The sequence below is a fragment of the Austrofundulus limnaeus genome, unplaced genomic scaffold (genome assembly GCF_001266775.1).
Source record: "Austrofundulus limnaeus strain Quisiro unplaced genomic scaffold, Austrofundulus_limnaeus-1.0 Scaffold72, whole genome shotgun sequence".
Lineage (NCBI taxonomy): Eukaryota > Metazoa > Chordata > Actinopteri > Cyprinodontiformes > Rivulidae > Austrofundulus > Austrofundulus limnaeus.
In genome coordinates this window covers 1,489,013-1,508,977 of record NW_013952474.1, presented here as the reverse complement: position 1 = coordinate 1,508,977, position 19,965 = coordinate 1,489,013, and the positions used below count along the sequence as shown (strand labels likewise).

General features: G+C 40.3%; 2 protein-coding genes across 5 annotated transcripts in view; one reads left to right on the top strand and one right to left on the bottom strand.

The window, feature by feature from the left end:
* The window catches only part of txndc16 (thioredoxin domain containing 16), a 17,800-nt gene extending 3,124 nt beyond the window's left edge, over positions 1-14,676 (bottom strand). The window contains exons 1-17 of one of the 4 annotated variants that reach the window (XM_014010709.1): positions 13,937-14,676; positions 11,014-11,096; positions 10,847-10,920; positions 10,492-10,566; positions 10,111-10,232; positions 8,667-8,757; positions 8,325-8,493; positions 8,056-8,225; positions 4,782-4,842; positions 4,587-4,710; positions 4,356-4,502; positions 4,207-4,266; positions 3,527-3,725; positions 3,164-3,300; positions 2,296-2,380; positions 1,300-1,441; positions 124-293 (exon numbers count right to left, since the gene is read on the bottom strand). In XM_014010709.1, the coding sequence (XP_013866163.1) occupies positions 124-293; positions 1,300-1,441; positions 2,296-2,380; positions 3,164-3,300; positions 3,527-3,725; positions 4,207-4,266; positions 4,356-4,502; positions 4,587-4,710; positions 4,782-4,842; positions 8,056-8,225; positions 8,325-8,493; positions 8,667-8,757; positions 10,111-10,232; positions 10,492-10,566; positions 10,847-10,920; positions 11,014-11,096; positions 13,937-14,075 (2,048 nt within the window). In that variant the 5' untranslated portion in view covers positions 14,076-14,676. Of the gene's footprint in view, positions 1-123; positions 294-1,299; positions 1,442-2,295; positions 2,381-3,163; positions 3,301-3,526; positions 3,726-4,206; positions 4,267-4,355; positions 4,503-4,586; positions 4,711-4,781; positions 4,843-8,055; positions 8,226-8,324; positions 8,494-8,666; positions 8,758-10,110; positions 10,233-10,491; positions 10,567-10,846; positions 10,921-10,961; positions 11,097-13,936 lie in introns of all 4 variants that reach the window. The other 3 variants (XM_014010707.1, XM_014010708.1, XM_014010710.1) reach the window with 3 other exon arrangements.
* A 107-nt stretch (positions 14,677-14,783) lies between these two features.
* Positions 14,784-19,965, top strand: part of gpr137c (G protein-coupled receptor 137c) — a 20,981-nt gene continuing 15,799 nt past the window's right edge. The window contains exon 1 of the mRNA XM_014010714.1: positions 14,784-15,687. Coding sequence (XP_013866168.1) covers positions 15,322-15,687 — 366 coding nt within the window. The 5' untranslated portion in view covers positions 14,784-15,321. The remainder of the gene's footprint in view (positions 15,688-19,965) is intronic.

Sequence of the window (19,965 nt, the reverse complement as noted above, 5' to 3'; positions counted from 1 at the left end):
ACTAAAGAAGAACCCGTCCAGAGGACCTACTTATTTTTTCTTTCTGATTTTTTTCTACCTGGATTACTGAGATGCATCAGGACATATTTAAGGTCAAGTTTAAATGAATGAATGAAAACACACAGATGGATCCAGCAGGTCAGGTAATGGTCTGTCTTCACTCCTCTCAGCTCCTCCACCAGAGCCTGGCTCTGCCTCCACCCGAACTCGTCCTCCTCTTCTCCCACAAACAGGAGGAGGAGAGCTTTGCCCAGGGAGAGGAAGAACGGCAGGTTTTCCACCGTCAGCTCAGGCTGGGGAGAAAACAAAAACAAAAACAAGACGTAGGGAGTCAAAACGTTGATCTAGTGATTTCAAAACTGCAAAAATCTTCATTTTAAGAGTCTGGATTTGTCAGATTCAGCACCCGGGTTCCTGCTCTTTACCTCAGCTGCTGTTCAGATATAAAACTGATGATGCAGCAAGGAGAACAGAGATTATTTCACAGGAGGAGRTAAACAGGATGTTAGGGAAGAAAAACAGAGGAATTGTTTGAGGTTTGTGTCAGTTCYACCAGTCCTCAACTAGGAGATGAAGTTGTGAGACACAGACAGAGTCTTAGTGGTTGGCGTTAGCTTCCAACCATTTTTAAATGATCTGTTTAGTGGTTCACCAGTGTGGCGTTAGCGAAGCTAAGAATTATGGTTAGCAGATTAATAGTTAGTGAGCCTTMCTTTAGCTGAGCTCACCACTGATCTAGACATATCATTAAAGTCATTACAGCTAATGACTTGTTATAAATTAAATTAGGTAAACACACACACACACAAACTTGTTTGTATATCCTTGTGGGGACCTTCCATTGACTTCCATTCATGCTTTTTACTCTTTATATCCTAACCCTGACCATATACTCTAAAATTAACCTCACAGGTACCTACCTACCTGACCCTAAAACTAACCTAAACCTTGGTCCTAAACCTAACTCCCCATCCGTAATTTGCATTTGGACCCGTGGGGACCTGGCAGTGGTACACATACACAAACACACACACTTCTACTATGTCTCTCTATCCTTGACGGGACTTTCCTTTGACGTCCATTCATTTTTTGGAAATTTTATATCCTAACTCTGACCATTTACCCTAAAATTAACCTAAACTCAATTCACAACTTGGTCCTAAACCCACCCAAAATCAGCCTCCAAAGTCGTGGGGACTGGGCTTTGGTCCCCACAAGGAGGATCCGGTCCCCACAAAGCTACATTTTCTTGAAAAATCGTCCCCACCATGAAGCAAAAAAAGGCACACACACACGTACCACTGGGTGGATCCGGGCAGTGTTGATGTGTGTGAGCAGCTCTTTAACAGATGAGGACGTGAGTTGAGCAGAGGGACGGGCGTCTGTCCTCCAAGATGGAAACAGCATCACCACAGGAAGGTGGACGTCTTGCTCTGCAGCCCTATGAACACACACACACACACACACACACACACACACACACACACACACCGTTTTTTTAAGCAACATTTAAAATGTAAAACCAGCAGTTGAAACTCTGAGAAGATAAAACATTTGACCTATTGGACCAGGTCGTCATGCTAACAGGATCTGCTGCTGTAGAACTTGTGTGTTTTCTCCTCTGAAGTTAGTTTTGAATGTTTGTAGAAACTGCCCCTTTCTGATCCTGTTCAGAATGTTAGCCATCTGATCAGAACGAACCAAATCCAGGTCTGAACTGCCTCAACTCACAATGAAAACATTTTCACTGAAAACAACCGTCCGAGGTGGTCTGGACCTCTTGGACCTGCATGAATTGATTAAAATTACTCCAACAGCCCTGCTAGGGAATGTTCACGAGATCTACCCTGTTTTTGACTGTTTTGTTTGGATTACCAGGATGCAGTTTGGTGAGTTTCTYTTTAGTTGTTTTAGGACCTGCTGTGGTCGTATCATTCAGGGAACATACGTCTAGTTATATTCACCTAAATAAACAAGCACTCATGTTGTGACACAGTACCTGACATCTACAGGTTAAATAACTGCTCTTTACTCAGAACATGAAGTCATTAATTACATTATATACACATTAWATTCTCTCAATCAGCTGGATCTCCTCTGAAGACAGCGGCTCTGAACCGTGTTAATGTGGAAACGTTTTCCTCAAGGTTTGTTTAGTACAGAAACTGACAAACTCACTTTGCTCTGTCGTTTCTGTGCAGTAGATGAACAACATCTTATTAATTGCAGCTTCAGAGTCTTAAAAAAGTAGTTTGAGTAAAAACAGCTTCACAGGGAAAACCTGGAGGTCTGTACCATTCCTGTGCWGGTTCACCGGTCAGAAGTCCACTCAGCACTTCTCCTCTGAGGGACTTTGCTGCTTCAGTGAAGATGGAGAAACCTGGAGAGGAAAGAATAGCATTTCATCAAGAAAAAAAAAAGTATGAATTATAAGCATTCACACAACTGAGGTCCATTTGTTCTTCTGTATGTTTTGTGGTAAATAACTTCTGCAATTTTTGTGCTATTTCAACAATTCTTATATCAAACTGCTCAGCTCATTCATTCCTGTTAAAATGTTTTGTATTTGTGCAGTTTTAATTTTTTTAATATTTAGTGTTTTCAGCCACGTTTTGCCCATTGAAAATAGTTTATTTCAAACTTTTGTGCTTTTTACAATATTTACTGCTCAAATTCACCTTGTTCTAGTTATACTTTTTTAACTTGGGTGAGCTATTTTCAGCTTCTTTTAGCTTTGTTCCGCTAATTTCAGCTTTTTTTACTTTGCTTATTTCAACATCCATTGGCTAATTTAAGCTTTTTAATGCTAATGTTAACATTTTTCTGTCTTCTCAAATACTCTTTACTGTTTTTCTGCAAACTTTACCTTTTTTAGCTAATTTCACATTTTTTGTTTTCATTTCAGATATTTTCTGCTTAATTYAGCAAACGGGCTCTTTTCTGATAATTTTAGTGTTTTTCTGCTTTTCTCTGCTACTTTACTGATTTCAGCACTGCATTTTTGCAGGAAATTAAATTTCTCTGGTTTAATCAGCAGTTTATGTCAACCTGTCTTTTCTTTGGCTTGTTTATTTAAATCACCGCAAATTATCGCCGTGAACGAACGTTTCAAAGATTATTTCAAGCTTTTGTTGTATTCAACATCAACATTTCAGCCTCCCACCTGTTTCAGTCGACGTYCTGAATAATCCCAGGATTCTGTCCAGCCTGTAGCCTGCGAGCTCAGGGTGAGGTGCTTCCTGTAAAAATGATGTCACTTCCTCCTGGGTGGACAGCAGCATTGGAGAGGCTGTAAGGCTCCTGTTTAGAGATAAACATGACAGAAAACAAAATAAATGTTGTGACTTTCTAAAAGAATGAACACAATTTAACAAGCAATAATGTGAGACTAATTTATTTACAAACATTTCTCAAATTTGAATTAAAATCCTCTCAATCAGCTTTAAGAATGTAATCTTCTGTAAATAATTAAAAGGACCAAACAAGAAGCCCAGAGGGACTCCATGAGAAAGTCATGTTATCTGACATCATAATGAAGCGATGCAGCGCCTCGCTACCCAGCATTCCTCTGTAGAGCTGAGCCGGCTGCTGGGGGCGGAGCAGCAGGACGCTGGGAAAGCTCGTGATTGGCTGGAAGGGGACGGGGGTCCCGAGCTGAGCGGCGCAAAGGTCGGTCCACTCGCCACAGTCCACCACGCTCATCTGAACATTGTTCACCTCTGAATCTAAAAAAACAGTTTCAAAAATATCATSTGTTGTTTCAACAAAACTATAAACCTGTCTTAAAATGACTTTAATTTTATTTCCTTTATTCAATACTTAAACCCTCAAACATAAATATGTGACTCTCATGGGGCAAAAGAACATTTAACATTTAAAGATATCATCCTCATAATTGCCCTCCAAGTCCAAATGAAATATCACATCAGCTCTAGTTTTTTAAAAGGGAGTTATCGACAAGTGTTTATCAAGTCTACATGTGATGAAAGAATCGCTAAGATTACTTAGATTATTCTGTTTCTTTATCAGCCACCTCCTAGCTGTAGATTTACTTCAGCTGTTTAATTAAACAAAGAAAAGTACCTAAAGACCATCTTTATCATATCTGCTGCTTAAATCAAAGCAAGACAAAGAATACGAGCAACAAGTGCAACAATATGAATTTCAGCGTGACATCATCATTGGAACAAATAAACAACTGTTTACCTGAAAGTCTCTTTGCAACGTTAAGGAAGGAGCTGAGGAACTCCATGGAGACAGCATCCCCTGGTGGAAGACAAAGAGACTGTTATTATTATTATTAACCAGGTGTGATAAGAGAAGCAGAAAGCAACAAGTCCTGAGGGCTGGTTTACATTTGAGGTAGAAGAGCGCCACTGTGTGGTAGCTTTGTGCCACTTCAGTATGGAAGTTGTCAGAGGTCAGCTGGTTGATGGAGTCTGTCTCCGGCTGATTGGCTCGTTTCTCAAAAACAGACGCTGCAATTTCATCATCCAGCCTTTCTGAAAACAGAAACACATAAAAATGACACAAACCAACCTCCTGGTGGCTTTTTTTTCCTCCTCTCTGTTTGTTCCTCTGCTTACCAAAGTGTAAACCCTCCTCATTCTCCTCTTCCTCCTCCTCCTCCTCTTCTTCCTCCTCTGTGTCTGTGAGGAGCTCCAACATGTCATCAAGGCTGTGTAAGGTCAAATACCTCACCTCAGAGCTCTGCAAACACACACATACCAGAAAAAATAACAAAGAATCCTGGTTTATATGGAGAGAAATGATGGCTGTACCTTCTCAGGCAGCCGGTAGGCGGCGTTAAACTCTTCAGAGGTTTTGACTGCAGGACTCTCTCTGGAAAACAGACAAGCAGGAGTGGGTTTTAAAGTGGTACAGCTCAGATGTGAGGCAGCAGCGTGCAGAGGGCGGCATGTGTGCTCTAACTTTAACAAAAAAAAAAACTAATCCATCATTTGACTGCTAATTTTAATATTCTGACAGTTGGGGGAGTGGAGTCAGTCAGTGATAGTTGTAGCTGGTGGGAAGGTGCCATACCAATGTCATTTTTCTTTGGGATCAATAAAGCATTTTAGAATTTCGTTCCAACGTAAATGCTGCAGTTTGATTTCCGTGCTTTTATGCTTTTCTTTAAATAAAACAGCTGCCTACCTTCTGTTCTAACATGAGGTGATATTGAGTTTTAGTTGTATTTGATTAGTGTTGAGTGAAATGTGTGTGTGCATAAAATTATGAGCAAACAATAATGTATTTATGCTCACTCGTGCGCTCAACCTCTGCTTGTTTGCTCACTGAAGTTGACTCAAGTACGGCAAGCAGTTCTAATATAAAATCAAATCACAGTGTGTGGCAGGCCAACGTATTATATATCACACATTGTATGGCAGGACATTTTTAGAGGACATTTTTAGATATATTCAAATCACAGATTGTGGCAGATGTTTTATTATTTATAACACTGAGTATGGCAAGTGGCTTAAATATATATTCAATTAAATATATATTCAAATCACACTAACTACAGTGGTTTGCAAAAGTATTCATACCCCTTGAACTTTTCCATATTTTGTCACATTACAACCACAAACATAAATATATTTCACTGGAATTTAATGTGAAAGACCAACACAAAGTGGTATACAATTGTGAAGTGGAAGCAAAATTTTACATGAATCAAAACATTTTTTACAAATAAAAAACTGAAAAGTGCGACGTGCAAAAGTATTCAGCCCCCTTTTCCCTGAGTGCAACCAATTGCATTCAGAAGTTGCCTGATGACTGCTAATGACTCAAAAGGGTCCACCTGTGTGTAATCTAATCTCAGTACAAATACAGCTGCTCCGTGACGGCCTCAGATGTTGGTTAAGAGAATATTGGGGAGCAAACAGCATCATGAAGTCCAAAGAACACACCAGACAGGTTAGGAATATGGTTTTGGAGAAGTTTAAAGCAGGCTTAGGTTATAAAAAGATTTCCCAAGCTTTGAACATCTCACGGAGCACTGTTCAATCCATCATCCGGAAATGGAAAGAGTATGGCACCACAGTAAACCTGCCAAGACAAGGCCGTCCACCTAAACTTACAGGCCGAACAAGGAGATCACTGATCAGAGAGGCAGCCAAGAGGCCCATGTGACTCTGGATGAAATGCAGAGAGCCACAGCTCAGGTGGGGGAAACTGTCCACAGGACAACAATTAGTCGTGCACTACACAAATGTGGTCTTTATGGAAGAGTGGCAAGGAGAAAGCCATTGTTAAAAGAAAACCATAAGAAGTCCCRTTTGCAGTTTGCCAGAAGCCATGTTGAGGACACAGCAAACATGTGGAAGAAGGTGCTTTGGTCAGACGAGACCAAAATTGAACTTTTTGGCCACAATGCAAAACGCTATGTGTGGCGGAGAAAGAACACTGCACATCACTCTGAAAACACCATCCCCACTGTCAAATATGGTGGTGGCAGCATCATGCTCTGGGGGTGCTTCTCTTCAGCAGGGACCGGGAAGTTGGTCAAAGTTGATGGGAAGATGGATGGAGCCAAATACAGGGCAATCTTGGAAGAAAACCTGTTGGAGTCAGCAAAAGATTTGAGACTGGGGCGGAGGTTCACCTTCCAGCAGGACAACGACCCTAAACATAAAGCCAAAGCTACAATGGAGTGGTTTAAAAAAAAGAATATTCATGTGTTAGAATGGCCCAGTCAAAGTCCAGACCTAAACCCAATTGAGAATTTGTGGCAAGATCTCAAAACTGCTGTTCACAAACGCTCTCCATCCAATCTGACTGAGCTTGAGCTGTTTTGCAAGGAGGAATGGGCAAGAATTGCAGTCACTAGATGTGCAAAGCTGGTGGAGACATACCCTAAAAGACTTGCAGCTGTAATTGCAGCAAAAGGTGGCTCCACAAAGTATTGACTCAGGGGGGCTGAATACTTTTGCATGTCGCACTTTTCAGTTTTTTATTTGTAAAAAATGTTTCGATTCATGTAAAATTTTGCTTCCACTTCACAATTGTATACCACTTTGTGTTGGTCTTTCACATTAAATTCCAGTGAAATATATTTATGTTTGTGGTTGTAATGTGACAAAATATGGAAAAGTTCAAGGGGTATGAATAMTTTTGCAAACCACTGTATGGTCAGCTGTTTTTATTATTTATAACAGTGAGTGTGGTAAGCAGTTCACAAATATATTTAAATCACAGACGATGGCAGGCTGTTTTATTATATATGAGTATGGAAGGCGGTTTAAAGGGCCTGTGACGTTAAATTTAAGTCATATATTTGAGTGTGTATTTGGAAAGATAACATTAATGATGAATTGCAAACAAAAATTCACGACACTGAAATATACAGTTGTTGAGATATTCACATGAGCAGAAACAGGAAGTGATGTCAAAGGGGAATGCCTGAATGTACGACAAATAACAACAGACTGCAAAGAATCAGATGTTTCTGTAGATTTTTTGAGTCATTATCAGATAGATAAAGAAGAGTCAGATTTATAAAGACCAGGCAGTTACCCTTTATTTAAAGAGTTCCCCTTTGACATCACTTCCTGTTTCACTTGGACTGCACCAAGTTTAGTAAAAAATATGCACGTTTTGTGACAAACTGGGTAAAAATCATATGAATGMTGCCAAATTTCTTACATATTACGATATTTTCTTTGTCACAGGAACTTTAAATATACAATCAAATCACACTACTATGGCAGGCTGTTATAAGATATAATCACATCACAACCATTGTAGACGGTTTTGTTATTTATAACACGAGTATGGCAAGGATTTTTAATCAAATCACACAGTTTATGGCAAGCTGTTTCTATATATAAACAAATCACACTCCTCCATTATTTTAGACATCAATAATAGGTTTTCTCCTTGTTAAAGTAACATTTTTATAAGTTGAAAGTGCAATAAAAATATCCACAATCCTATTATTACTAGTATAAATGAAAGTACCTACACTTTCAGTTTTTAGTGGAAAAATAAATCCTTAAAGAGATTAAATTGGTGTTTTTACCAGTCAGATTGCATGTGTTCACCCACCTGTGTACCAGCAGCAGCAGAGCAACACCGCGCAGCCGCCAGGCCAGAGCAGAGGCCGTGTTCAGGTCCAGGTGCTCGGTCGCAGGGTGGGAAAACAGGAACACCTGGGGRATCAGCTGGTATGGGAACTGTGGGGGTGGGACCGAGGAGGGATCGGCATACACTTCAGACTGATGGAGACACAAAGCGAACAAATCAGATCATCAGGTTTTGATCGCATTTCTACTTTCACAACTGTTCTCTGATTTGGGTTTTGTGTTTCTGTTTACCACCAGCGGTGCCTCCATGAGCTGCAGAAATGAGTGGAGGTTCAGGGTCGACAGGGTCTTCCTCATGCGGGTCAGGAGGCAGCGTTCAGAGGTCATCGGGGTCATAAAACCGCCGTGAGCTCTACAGTGGAGGAACCACACTCGAGACGACGGAGACGACCCATTCACCCTGAATGAGAGGAGCACGTAACTCACCGAACGTTCCTACACAACTCTTAAACAAGCAGGTCTTTGATCTGCTCTGGTAGTCAGGGTTTCACCTGCGAAACATGCATCAATATTTTCCCCTTCAGCCATCACTATGTACGTGTGATTCACGGCAGATAAAGAAAATAAACTCACTCTAACTGTTTCAGTACCGGACCTCCAGTTAGAAGAACAAACTGATATTTGGAGCCGTAAACGTAGGCCGTCTCCATCAACGATCTGTGGTCTGAAAGAACACAATAAACAGAAAATAAAAAGATTATACCAATAAAACAACATTAAGGTCGTATTCACACCTGATAGTCCGGTAGACTCAGTTCAATTGGGGACCAAAACTGCAAGCTTTGTTTACATTTWCTGTTGGTGCRGTTTGAATTCACACTACACTTTCTCAACYKAACKAAACCCTGTTAACAACCTGTTCCCACCCTCACCTGTGGGGGCGCTGCACCAAGAACCAATAAAGGAATCAACATGAAAACCTCAGAAGAAGACATGGAGCRCAACTTCCTTCTTCATAAAATGTAAACAATAGTAAGGTTACATTTTAGTGGTTATAGGGTTTATTTTTTGTTTTTGGCAMATGTGCTAAAAAACTAGTCTTCAACAATGAGCTCAGCATGAGAGGAAGATGAGGCGGAACCACGGAGATTATTGTTTTGCACACAAGGCGGCTGAGGCGGCTCCGTGTTAACCGAGCAGAAGCACCTCCAGCTCCACAGTCATGATGTCCACCTTATACAGTCGTCCAGCGAGGTATTGACACCATATRAGTAAATTTAATACTGTTATTACTCAGAATGTCATGCAGTCCACTTCCTGCTTTTGGAGCGGTCTCTGGTCCCCTTAGCGTTCACACATCAGAACCGCACCAGAGTTCGTTTCAATCGAACCGAGACATAGGTTTTCAGGGGGACCAGAGTTCGCTTTTTTGGTCCGAATCAGAGTTCGATTACGTGTTCACACCCCCCCAAACGAACCGGACTTTCCAGGCAAACAAACTAGAGTTCGATTAAATCGGACTAAACAGTGCAGGTGTGAACACGACCTAAATTATTAAACCAAGCTCTATAAAGCTCATAAAGCAAAGATGAAATTAAATAAAATTTTCAAAATTTAGAGCTTTTATAAAACATTCCAGTTGTATTTCTCCAATTTAAAACCTTTAACAACTTGTTTTTAGTGTTTTTGTGTCTTTCTTGTGGCGTGCCACAAGGCTGTATTCTTGGTCATCTGTTCTTCTCCCTTTATACGCTGTTACTTGTTTTGAACAGACACCCCTTTTCTTTTCACTGTTACGCAGTTGACTTATAGATTTATTTTCCCATGAAGTCTAGCAGTAGTAACCTTTAAACTTATTTTCTTGAGTATATTACTGACACTAAACAGTGGCTTTTCTGTTTTAAGATGAAGGAAAGCGAGCATACGTATCTTTTTTAGCAATGAGGATTCTTTTTATTTCTTGTACTGTGAAGCATTTTTGAGTTCCAGAGGGGAAAGGTTAAGGGTAGTACAGTTAAAATATACCTTTAGCCACTTTTACTTTCACTTCCCCTCTTTATAGTCTTTTTATGTTCACCTTGAGTTCCCAGACTGCGGACATAACCAAGAACAATGTCCTTCTTCCCTCTAGCTGATCTTTCCATGGCCAGAAGGTCGGCATCTGTGTGGACGTATTTCACCTCTTCACGCAGAATGGCACTGGAGGACAAAGACATCAACAAAAAAAACAGAAAAAAATTAATAAGAGCAAAGTTGCAAGAAAATGAAAGCAGCCCTTCATTTGATTCAATTTTGTGTCATATCAGGTCATGAAAATTCAATAATCTGGCTCTTTCCGGGCTGAAGTTGGCAAAGTTTCATCTGAATGAACCGCAAGAGATCTTTGGATGAATAAGACCAAAGTGGGACAAAATAGCTGTCAGAGTGGGTTTTTTTGTTTGTTTTTTTTTTTACTTACAAAAGGACTTCAGACACAATGGAGTTGACGTCGAAGACAGTGTCTAAACCAAAACTCAAGAACTCCCTGCCGCCCCTGTCAACACAAACATSATATGGTTACAGAGGACATCAAGACCAGCTGAGCTAAAACTAATTTGGTTTAATAAAATAAATTTTAAAAAAAATTAAGAAAATGTTTTTTATATGAATATTAGAATGTTGGTGATTGTTTAAACAGCTTTAAGTTTCACTTTATGGTCATTTTGTCCTACATAATAAAACACATTTAAATATTACCTGTGATGTATTGCTGTATGTATAATAGAATCAAGGCTAACATTTATTTTTATGAGGTACGATTGAATCTGACTCGCCTGAAGAGAAAAGCCATGTGTTGGTGTCGTTCCTCAAAGCAGTACTTTGGTACCAGCTCTTTCTTGCAGCTCACCTGAACAAACAGCAAAACAATATCTTTTATTTCCCACACACCTGTCCGCTTCTACGACTCAGTCGACACGTGGAGGAGCGAGGCCCCTCGTACCGTTCCAACCAGAACTCCGTAATCCAGCAAAGCTGCTGCTGACTTCTCCAGCTCCACCAGGAACAGAGAGACAGTGAGAGAGACTGGAAACAATGACAGAAACACAGACAACAAACTCACACACCTGACTGAAATGAATGCAACATCTGAAGCATGCAGAGCAGTGGGTTGAAGACCTCTGATCTGTAGTCTTGTATGACTGGGGTGCTATTTCCCGTGTTGTCTGGTGGTTTGATGTGTTAAAGCTAATCTGGAGGMTATCGTTCACACATCCATGGGATTGTTTAAACATCACTTTGTTTGGTTCATGTTTAGTACAGGGTTCCTGCAGCTTAAAGGGATCCCCGATTAGTTGTAACATTAGACTTTATTTAATAAACATATATTTTAACTGTAAAATAAAGACTGTAAAAATACAGTAGGATGTTTAGTTTTTATCATTTTTAAACTAAAAGTTTAAAAATATAGTACACGGACGGGGCCATTTTATTTACAAGCAAAGCATTCTGGGTAAATGATGATGTGGGTAGGTCATCGGTGTGAGGCTGCTAGCGAGCTATATCCACCCTGAAGGTTAATCTTGGACAATATCTGATGATCGACTCTTTTAAATGAAACCAGAGAGCGTTGACAGAGAGGAGAAGGTAGAAATGACTCAGCCTGGAACTGAAAATATGGATGGAGGACCTCAGTTTAGCTTGTTTGTCGCACTAGCACCGAGCTAATACATATAAGGCAATATAGCGTCAGTGCTAGCACAAAGGTTAACAGGCTAAGCTGAGGTTCTTCTTCCATGAAGCAGCTCTGTTGTCCTCCATCTATATTTTCAGTTCCAGGCTGAGTCATTTCTACCTTCTCCTCTCTGTCAACGCTCTCTGGTTTCATTTAAAAGAGTCGATCATCAGATATTGTCCAAGATTAACCTTCAGGGTGGATATAGCTCGCTAGCAGCCTCGCACTGATAACCTATCCATGTTATCATTTACCCAGAATGCTTTGTGTGTAAATAAAAATGGCTCTGTCCATGTTAAAATATATTTTTAAAAATGTACAAAACTAAACAGCCTACAGTATTTTTACAGTCTTTATTTTACTGTTAAAATATATGTTAATCAAATAAAGTCGAATGTTACAACTAATCAGGGGTCCCTTTAAGGCAAGGTAAATTTAAGACTTTTTAAGACATCTTTAATGCCACCTGAAAATAAATTTAAAACCAACTTCACAATTTACACAAATGAAAAAAATAAAACCGTTAGCAACAGTTTTACCCAAATGTTTATTTTAACACAAAACAACTAGCTGTGAGAGACATTCAGTAAATTATTTTTTTAAATAAATAAATGTTATCAATTATTTTAATATTTGAGACAAATAACAATCATCCTACTTATTAACATTTTTAAGGCATTTGAAAGACTGATTTAAGACATTTTAAGGATCCGCAGGAACCCTGTAGTACAATGTTCAATTTTAGATACAAAAGACAGGGTCGGGGTAGCAGTGTGGGTGGGAGGTAGTGGTCTCMCCCATGCTGCAGTGAATTGTTAACAATTTTTGCCCAGATGTCACTGGAAGTTTGTGCAACATCCACAAATATGTCAACTCAATGTGAATCCAGATTTACTTTAGCATTTTCTCGCGAATTTGTGTCTCTGAATAGTCATCAACAATGCGATACAGGTTTAAAGATATTTTTTTACTGCTGTAATGTTTTTGATTTTGGCATTGCTTAGGGGATGTTGACATTTCGTCAGCAGCTGCTGCCATTTTCTTCCCAAACTGCTGTGACCAGATTTTGCAAGGCTGCTCGGTGCGTTTGTTTATAATTTCCTCCTGCTTCGTTATTTCTACGTGTTTCAACAAATCGAGCTGCCATCAGGTAGTTAGCTACAGCCTCGTCTTCCAGTTTTTAATTTTTGTTGATGCGTTTTGAAGAGACAATTTTTTGAAAAGAGGATCAAAGTAAATCACCCGAGTTTTTCTAGTGACCCCTTAAAGAGATAAGCTGCCATGAAGAACATTATTTTATCTGCCCTTCTTCCAAATTTTATAATGATTTGAAACGTCAAAGTATGTTTTTTTTAATCCAGAACAGCTCTTGTTGCAAAGTGTTTTGATGCTCATCTTCATCACCTGACACATTTAATGCGCTCTCATTGGTTGAGGAACTAACTTTACAAAACAGATGTCCAAATGGTTTTTATACTTTCTAAGACACATTAAGTTGATTTGATGCTACAGTTTGCCTTGTAATGTTATTTTATACCTTTTCTGCTTTGAATTGGCTATTATTAAGTTTTATTAGTTTTTTAGGAGACAAGATGCTTCCTACAAAACCAGAATAGGAATCTTTTCCTAAAATTTCATGGTGATATCTTTAACACTGAGGAAGTTATGGGAAAAATTAGAAAACAGCAAGGTGAAATGGTCACAAAGGCCCCATTGGTTCTGCTGTGAAAACATGAGCTGATTTCACCTGAACAAACATCAATAACTTCCCTCATACTTCAGATAATCAAATGATTTTGGTGTTATTTTGTATGGTTTGAAATGTTCTTTTGGAATCCRCTGTCAGATTTAATATTGGTGTAGGATTAAAAWTTTATCCACATCCCTACATTGTTTAACAATGTCAGCAACCCACTTTCATACTGGCCTCGCTCTGATGAGACGTTAGCTTCTGGATCGAGTTGGAGTCAACCTTGATTTTTTCAATCTACAACAGGTAGGATATTTTTTGCTTATAGCCTTTCCACAAAACCCCACATCTAAAGAACTGATCCTTTAACTTAAAGCCATGCTGCCTTCACTGAACCCCAGATGTGGGATACAAAAACTCTTCTGCTCCTGCCGTTAACAGTAATAAAGTTCATTCAGTTTAAGAAAGAAAACAACACATTGATGCTGGTTAGAAGCTCACCTTGTTGCTCAAAGTAGATGAACATCATTTTCCCAGAATGCAGTTTGTCATAAAACTCTGCTGGTGTGTATTCAACACGAGCTGAGGTGCATCCTCCAGACCACATCCACAGCAGGAAAACACCAAAACAAAACCACATCCTGAACTGTGTGGCACTGTCTTCTTTAAATAAAGCTGTAGCTCGAAACAAACCATAAACCCTATAGTTTAACTACTGTTCCACTTTAAGTATGCCCTGTTGTAAATAAATGATTCATATTTGTTGACCGGGCACATTAGCCCTTAGTGACAAAACACAACAGCTGGCTAGGCTAGCTGTCTGCATGCTAAGAAGCTAGCATTACTTTGAATAAATTATTAGTGTTTTCGTCGGTGTGTCTCCCTGAGAGATACTTCGGTGAACACTAGTCCGCGCAGTTATTTTGCGTCAGTTTACAAGRTAAAAGCTAAATAAATTTCCTAGAAAAAAAGATGCCAATCCTCGGCGGAATATAGGTTAAATCGCCGAAGCTAAATATTTTTTTCAAAATAAAATTAGTATAAAAAGCATGTTATAAAATTCCCTACTGATAAAATGTAACGTACTAATTGATCGTCTGAAATGTTACTGAAGCTCTGTTTGGGGTTTCCTTCCATTAGCATGTCGCTTTTCAGGGGGTTACTGCAGTTCAAGCTCTTATTTTGAAAGCTAAAATGCTTTTTCATCTTTAACTTGACGCAGATGTTTTATTTGTTTCTTTAAACCAACCACAAAGGGGGGGGGGGGATTTGTTTTGCTTTTAAAAGAATAAACCAATCACAAGCAAGCAAAGGGCGGACCTTATAGGAGCTGACATCATTATACACCAATGAGAGGATGGATTTCTGGAGGTTGGGCGGCGGAATTAGCCAGTAGAAATGTAAACTGGGTTAAGAAGGCGTGGTCTATTTTTCTCAACCCGGAACACAACTCGGAAACTAGGTAGAATCCCTGGCTCAAAACTCCTTCTGGTTTCTCCCTGAAGAGATTGGCGTAAAGCGCCAAGATGGCGGCTCATAAACAGCGAGTTTCCTTAACAGCGAGGGGGCGGGGCTAAAACCGCATCACAGCTGATTTGGAGGATCCCCCCCCCTCAAGTTGTTTTTGCAAAGAGCAGCTTTGCAGACAATCACAGAAGAACCTCTCTTGGGTTTTTTCCTCTTTCTTTCATGTTATTTTTAACTTATCGCGCTTTAAACGTAGATTTACTTCATTTTAATGTGCAGTTTTGCCATTTTAGTTTAAAAATGCTACTTCTTTTTAAGAAAAATAAACTGCTTTTATCGCAATTTTTCAATCGGATGTCATTGGCTGACTTTTAGCGTCTTTTTTCTTTGCCTTCTGGAGCCGTGAGGCTGGAGTGGAGATGTTTCCTGCAGCAGGAGAGGATCTGTTTACCTCACTGGAGGAGTCAAACGGAGATGCAATCTCTCCAACGCTGGAGCTCAGTCTGACCAGCCTATACACCTTGCTGTACTCTGTCCTCTTTGTGTTCGTGTACCTGCAGCTCTGGCTCATCCTGCACTACGGACACAAGCGCTTCAGCTACCAGAGCGTGTTTCTGTTCCTGTGCCTTCTGTGGGCAGCGCTCAGGACGACCCTCTTCTCTTTTTACTTTAAAAATGTGGCGCAGGCCAACCGGCTGCAGCCTCTGGCCTACTGGCTGCTCTACTGCTGCCCCGTCTGCCTGCAGTTCTTCACCCTCTGCCTGCTCAACCTCTACTTCACACAGGTGAGTCCGACTGCACGGGAAAGCAGCTGACTGTGCACTTTTTGTTGTTATTGCGCAGTTTGATTGCGCATTTAATGACCTGTTGTCCCGCGAGAGCAGTAAGCTTGTTTTGTTTCTTTCCTCTAAAGGAGCCACATTTGATTGTTGACATGAAAAACTCACCAATAATTTTATAACTTTTTTTTAGTTGAAAGAAGTCTAATGAAACAATATATTTAGGCATTTTTTTTCTTTGTATCAAACAGTGGCCTCAGTAGAATGTGGAAGAACCATACACAGCCACAACAGCTTAGCACCTCCCCCTCGAGGTGGATTTCTTCCACTTTGAGTGGAATATTACCACTGGAGGGGGCATTCCAGTTTAAATCTACCAATGGGAACTGGGAAATTACCACTTACCAGGWCTACTGGAACGCAGCATCATATTCTGTGAGGCATGAGCTCTATTCTCAAATGAGCTCCCAGTACTTGTTCATTGCAGAACGTTTTCCTAGCAGGAGTATGTCGCCAAATTTTGTGTGATTGGTCATAACTTCGTGGGTGCATTTATTCTGGAAAAAGTAGGTGAACCATGCTGCTCGCATTTCACTTTGACTGCTGAGGAGCAAATAGAAAGTACAGCCATCTATGCAGCAAAAGAGAGTCCAGAAACTTGTAGAAGTAGACAGCGTGGAGACACAGGTGGCTCTACGTCAGGGGTGTCAAACTCATTTTCTCTGAGGACCATGAGCAATGTGGTGGCTTTCAAATGGCCAGTTGTAATTAACTTTCAATGTTTTGTGTTTAACTTTGACAAAGAACAGGAAATGTCACGTTCCTCATCTTGTTGCTACTGTTGAGCATTAACAAACGAGATCTACGTGGTATTTTCTGCTTATAAACAGAGTTTTAACACATCCTCTTACTGAAAAGTACCACGCGTACGACTGACTAAATGTAAAATAAATAATACAGAAATACTGTTACAATTTAAAGCAAGAGAGTTTTACTCACTGTTGGGCTGTGGTGAGTAGCTGTATTGTATGCATTCTGAACTCTCCCACTTTCCTGCAGGGAAATCCCACTGGAGAAGGTGTTGTAGTTTAAATTCACGACTTGTAAGTGGGAAATTCCCACTTTCCCATACAACAGGGCCACAGCAGAAGTATCTGACAAAAACACAGTGAAATGGAGACTTTACTCTGTGATTTCAGCTGGTAAAATAAACATGAATTAAGTGGACTGTACTTACCGTATTTTTTGGACTATAAGCCACACCCGCCATTTAAAAAAAATCCGCGAACATTAACATATAAGCCGCACCGGACTATAAGCCGCACCCCCAACATAAAAAAACAGTACACCCAAATTTGCCGTCAAAAAAGTGAATTCAACATCAAAACATAAAAAGCAAACCTTTAGGAATTAAAGTTCGGAGGAATACGGTTCATTTAACTGACCTTATTTTGGTAGTTTTCTTTAACAGTTTCTGGTCCAACAAAATGTCTCATTCATCTTCCTCTGGCGCACTGAAACCATCGAAGTCCTCTTCAGTGTCGAAGTTAAACAAGCTGAGAAAAGCTGCGTCACACAGCGGTATCTGTTCAGTGCTGCTTTGTGTCGCTGTCCTCCCGGGGTAATGCTGGCTCTGAAGCTGTGCTGGGAAAGCCCTCCCGCTCCAGCATACGTCACTGCATGGGATTCCTTCCCCGGGGAGTGCAATGAGGAAAAAAAGTCTGTGGCTCTTCACTTGACGTTTATCCACAAACTGGTCCTGGATTAAGCTCCAAGGTTTTTATCAGTCAGATTCCACCGTGAAAATTTTTTTGTTTTTTGTTGTTTGAGTTTTTGGCCATTGACAATCTTTAAATCGCTGCTTCCTGGTCAAAAGTCGGCTCTGGAAGCGATCGCTTTTTTCTTTTTTTTTCCTTTCTTTTTTTGAAGCGAGTGGTTGAAGCAAATGCAGCATAAGAGCCCCCTGGTGGCTGAAGAAAAAAATCCATGTATAAGCTGCACCGGTCAATAAGCCGCATTGTTCAAAGTTCAGGAAAAAAGTCGCGGCTTATAGTCCGAAAAATACGCTATATAGCGCCTTTCGATCCATCCAGGACACTCGAAGCGCTTTACACTTACAGACATTCATCCATTCACACACTGATGATGGCAAACTACACTGTAGCCACAGCTGTCCTGGGGTACACTGACAGAAGCGAGGCTGCCATACACAGGTGCCACCGGACCCTCTGACCACCAGAGGTAGGCAAGGCAGGTGAAGAGTCTTGCCCAAGGACACAACAGCATGTGGGCATGGTCTGAGAGTCGAACCTGTGACTTGCAGATCCCAAAGCCGGCTGCTCTACCACTACACCACAGCTGCCCCAATTATGGGAGATGTAGTTTATTGTCAAAGCTGGTTTTATGCAMTTAATTTAAAATGATCTTTGAAGCTCTCACAGGCCATATAAAATGCAGTGGCAGGCCACATTTGGCTCGTGGGCCATGAGTTTGACATGTGTCCTAAGCTTAGAGACATGCTTTATCACCGTCTGTCAGAAATGGTGGCAGTGTCTCTACGACAAATTGGTAAATTAGAGCTTTTTCTCCGASAAAAATACCAGATCCCCCTCCATCACTGCGACGTGCTACAGTAGGAGGGACATTACCAGGAATTCTCGCCACAGTTTTTCTTTACGGATAAATGGTCCACGTGAGAAAGAACAGATTTCTTAACGTTTTGTGGAGTGAAAATCWTGCTATCCTATTCTTCAACCAGCAGTTGTTGCAGGTCGGACTGCGTTGTTGGGTTTGGAACAAGCAGCACACTCATCTGACTCCTCAGGTGTTCAGTGGGGTTGCAGGCAGGTGGTTCCATCCTCTCCAACTTACTTTAGTGATCCTGTGGTTCAATATTTTTTAACAGACTACTAACTAACTTTTTGTTCTGCGTCATCTTTCTATTCCTTCAGTAATAAATCTGTTCATTAATCCTGTGGTCGCTCACTGACATCTGCCTTGTATCCACTTCTAGAATGCATATCATCAGCCATACAAACGAAGGATAAGTGCTGTCCAACCTATTAGAAGGTAGAGGAGGGACAGTTTGGACACATTGTATGGGACTGGTAACCACTAATAATGTGTATTTAATGGATTGACAACATCAAAGTGGATGTTTATTGAATTAACACATTTTAGTGATCCTGTGGTTCATAGTGTTTTAAACTAACTACAAAGTTGTTGTTTCATATCATCTTTAATATTCCCTCTGTGATGAATCTGTTGATTAATTCTACAGCTGTCCTGTGGTCGCTCACTGATGTCATCAGCTCGTTATCATTTTCTGAGCCACAGAACTGYGAGTTGCTTTTTCACAAGTCGGTAAGCCCAGCTCGGCCCAGCTCGGCCCGGCTCTGATTCCACCTCAGTTAGCGGCTCAGGCGCCCGCCTCACCGCCTTACTTTGTTATTCCCAGACTGAGCTGTCTTATGAATGTCTTTGAGTACAAAACACTCAAATTTGAGCCATTTCTGTGACGTACTCTGATTTTGGTGAGCAAAAAAACACTACCATAAGCACTTTGTGACCTGCTAGCAGGTCCAGAAGGACCAGTCTAAAGCCATCCTGTGGGGATGATAACTACTAACGGCCCTTTAATGGGACGATAACATTCAAAAGGAGTGGCTAATTTTGACTCCTAGCTTAAGTTTTGCTAATTGTAATTTTTAGCTAATGTTTTGCTCACTTTAGCTTTAAAAGTTTTTTTTAGCTAATCTTAGCTTTTACCCACTTTTTGTTGATCGTAACTTTTAGCTAAGTTTTTGTTAGTTTTTAGATTCAGTTTATCTATTTATAGCTTTAAGCTAAGGTTTTGCTCAGTTTAGCTTTATACGTTTGATTAGCTTGTCCTGATGCATCTAATCCTGGTAGAAAACAAAACAAAACATTAAGTAGGTCCTCTGGACGGGTTCTTATTTAATGAAATGTTTCGTCTCTCCTCCAAAACGTTTTTTTTAAAGAAAAACCTCTCAAGAGGATCAAAACTTTTTGTTGTTTGATTAGCTAAATATAATTTTGCTAAATATGTATATTTTTTCCAATGTTATTGTTAATTTCAGCCTTTAGCTACAGTTTAGTGCATTTCATTTTTTATTTATGGCTTAGCTGATTTTAGTCTTTAGCTGTAGCCCATCCGCCTCAAGGTTTGACGTGTCGTGCCTTCAGAGATGCTCTTCTGCATACCTTGGTTGTAACGGGTGGTTATTTGAGTCACTGTTGCCTTTCTATCAGCTCGAACCAGTC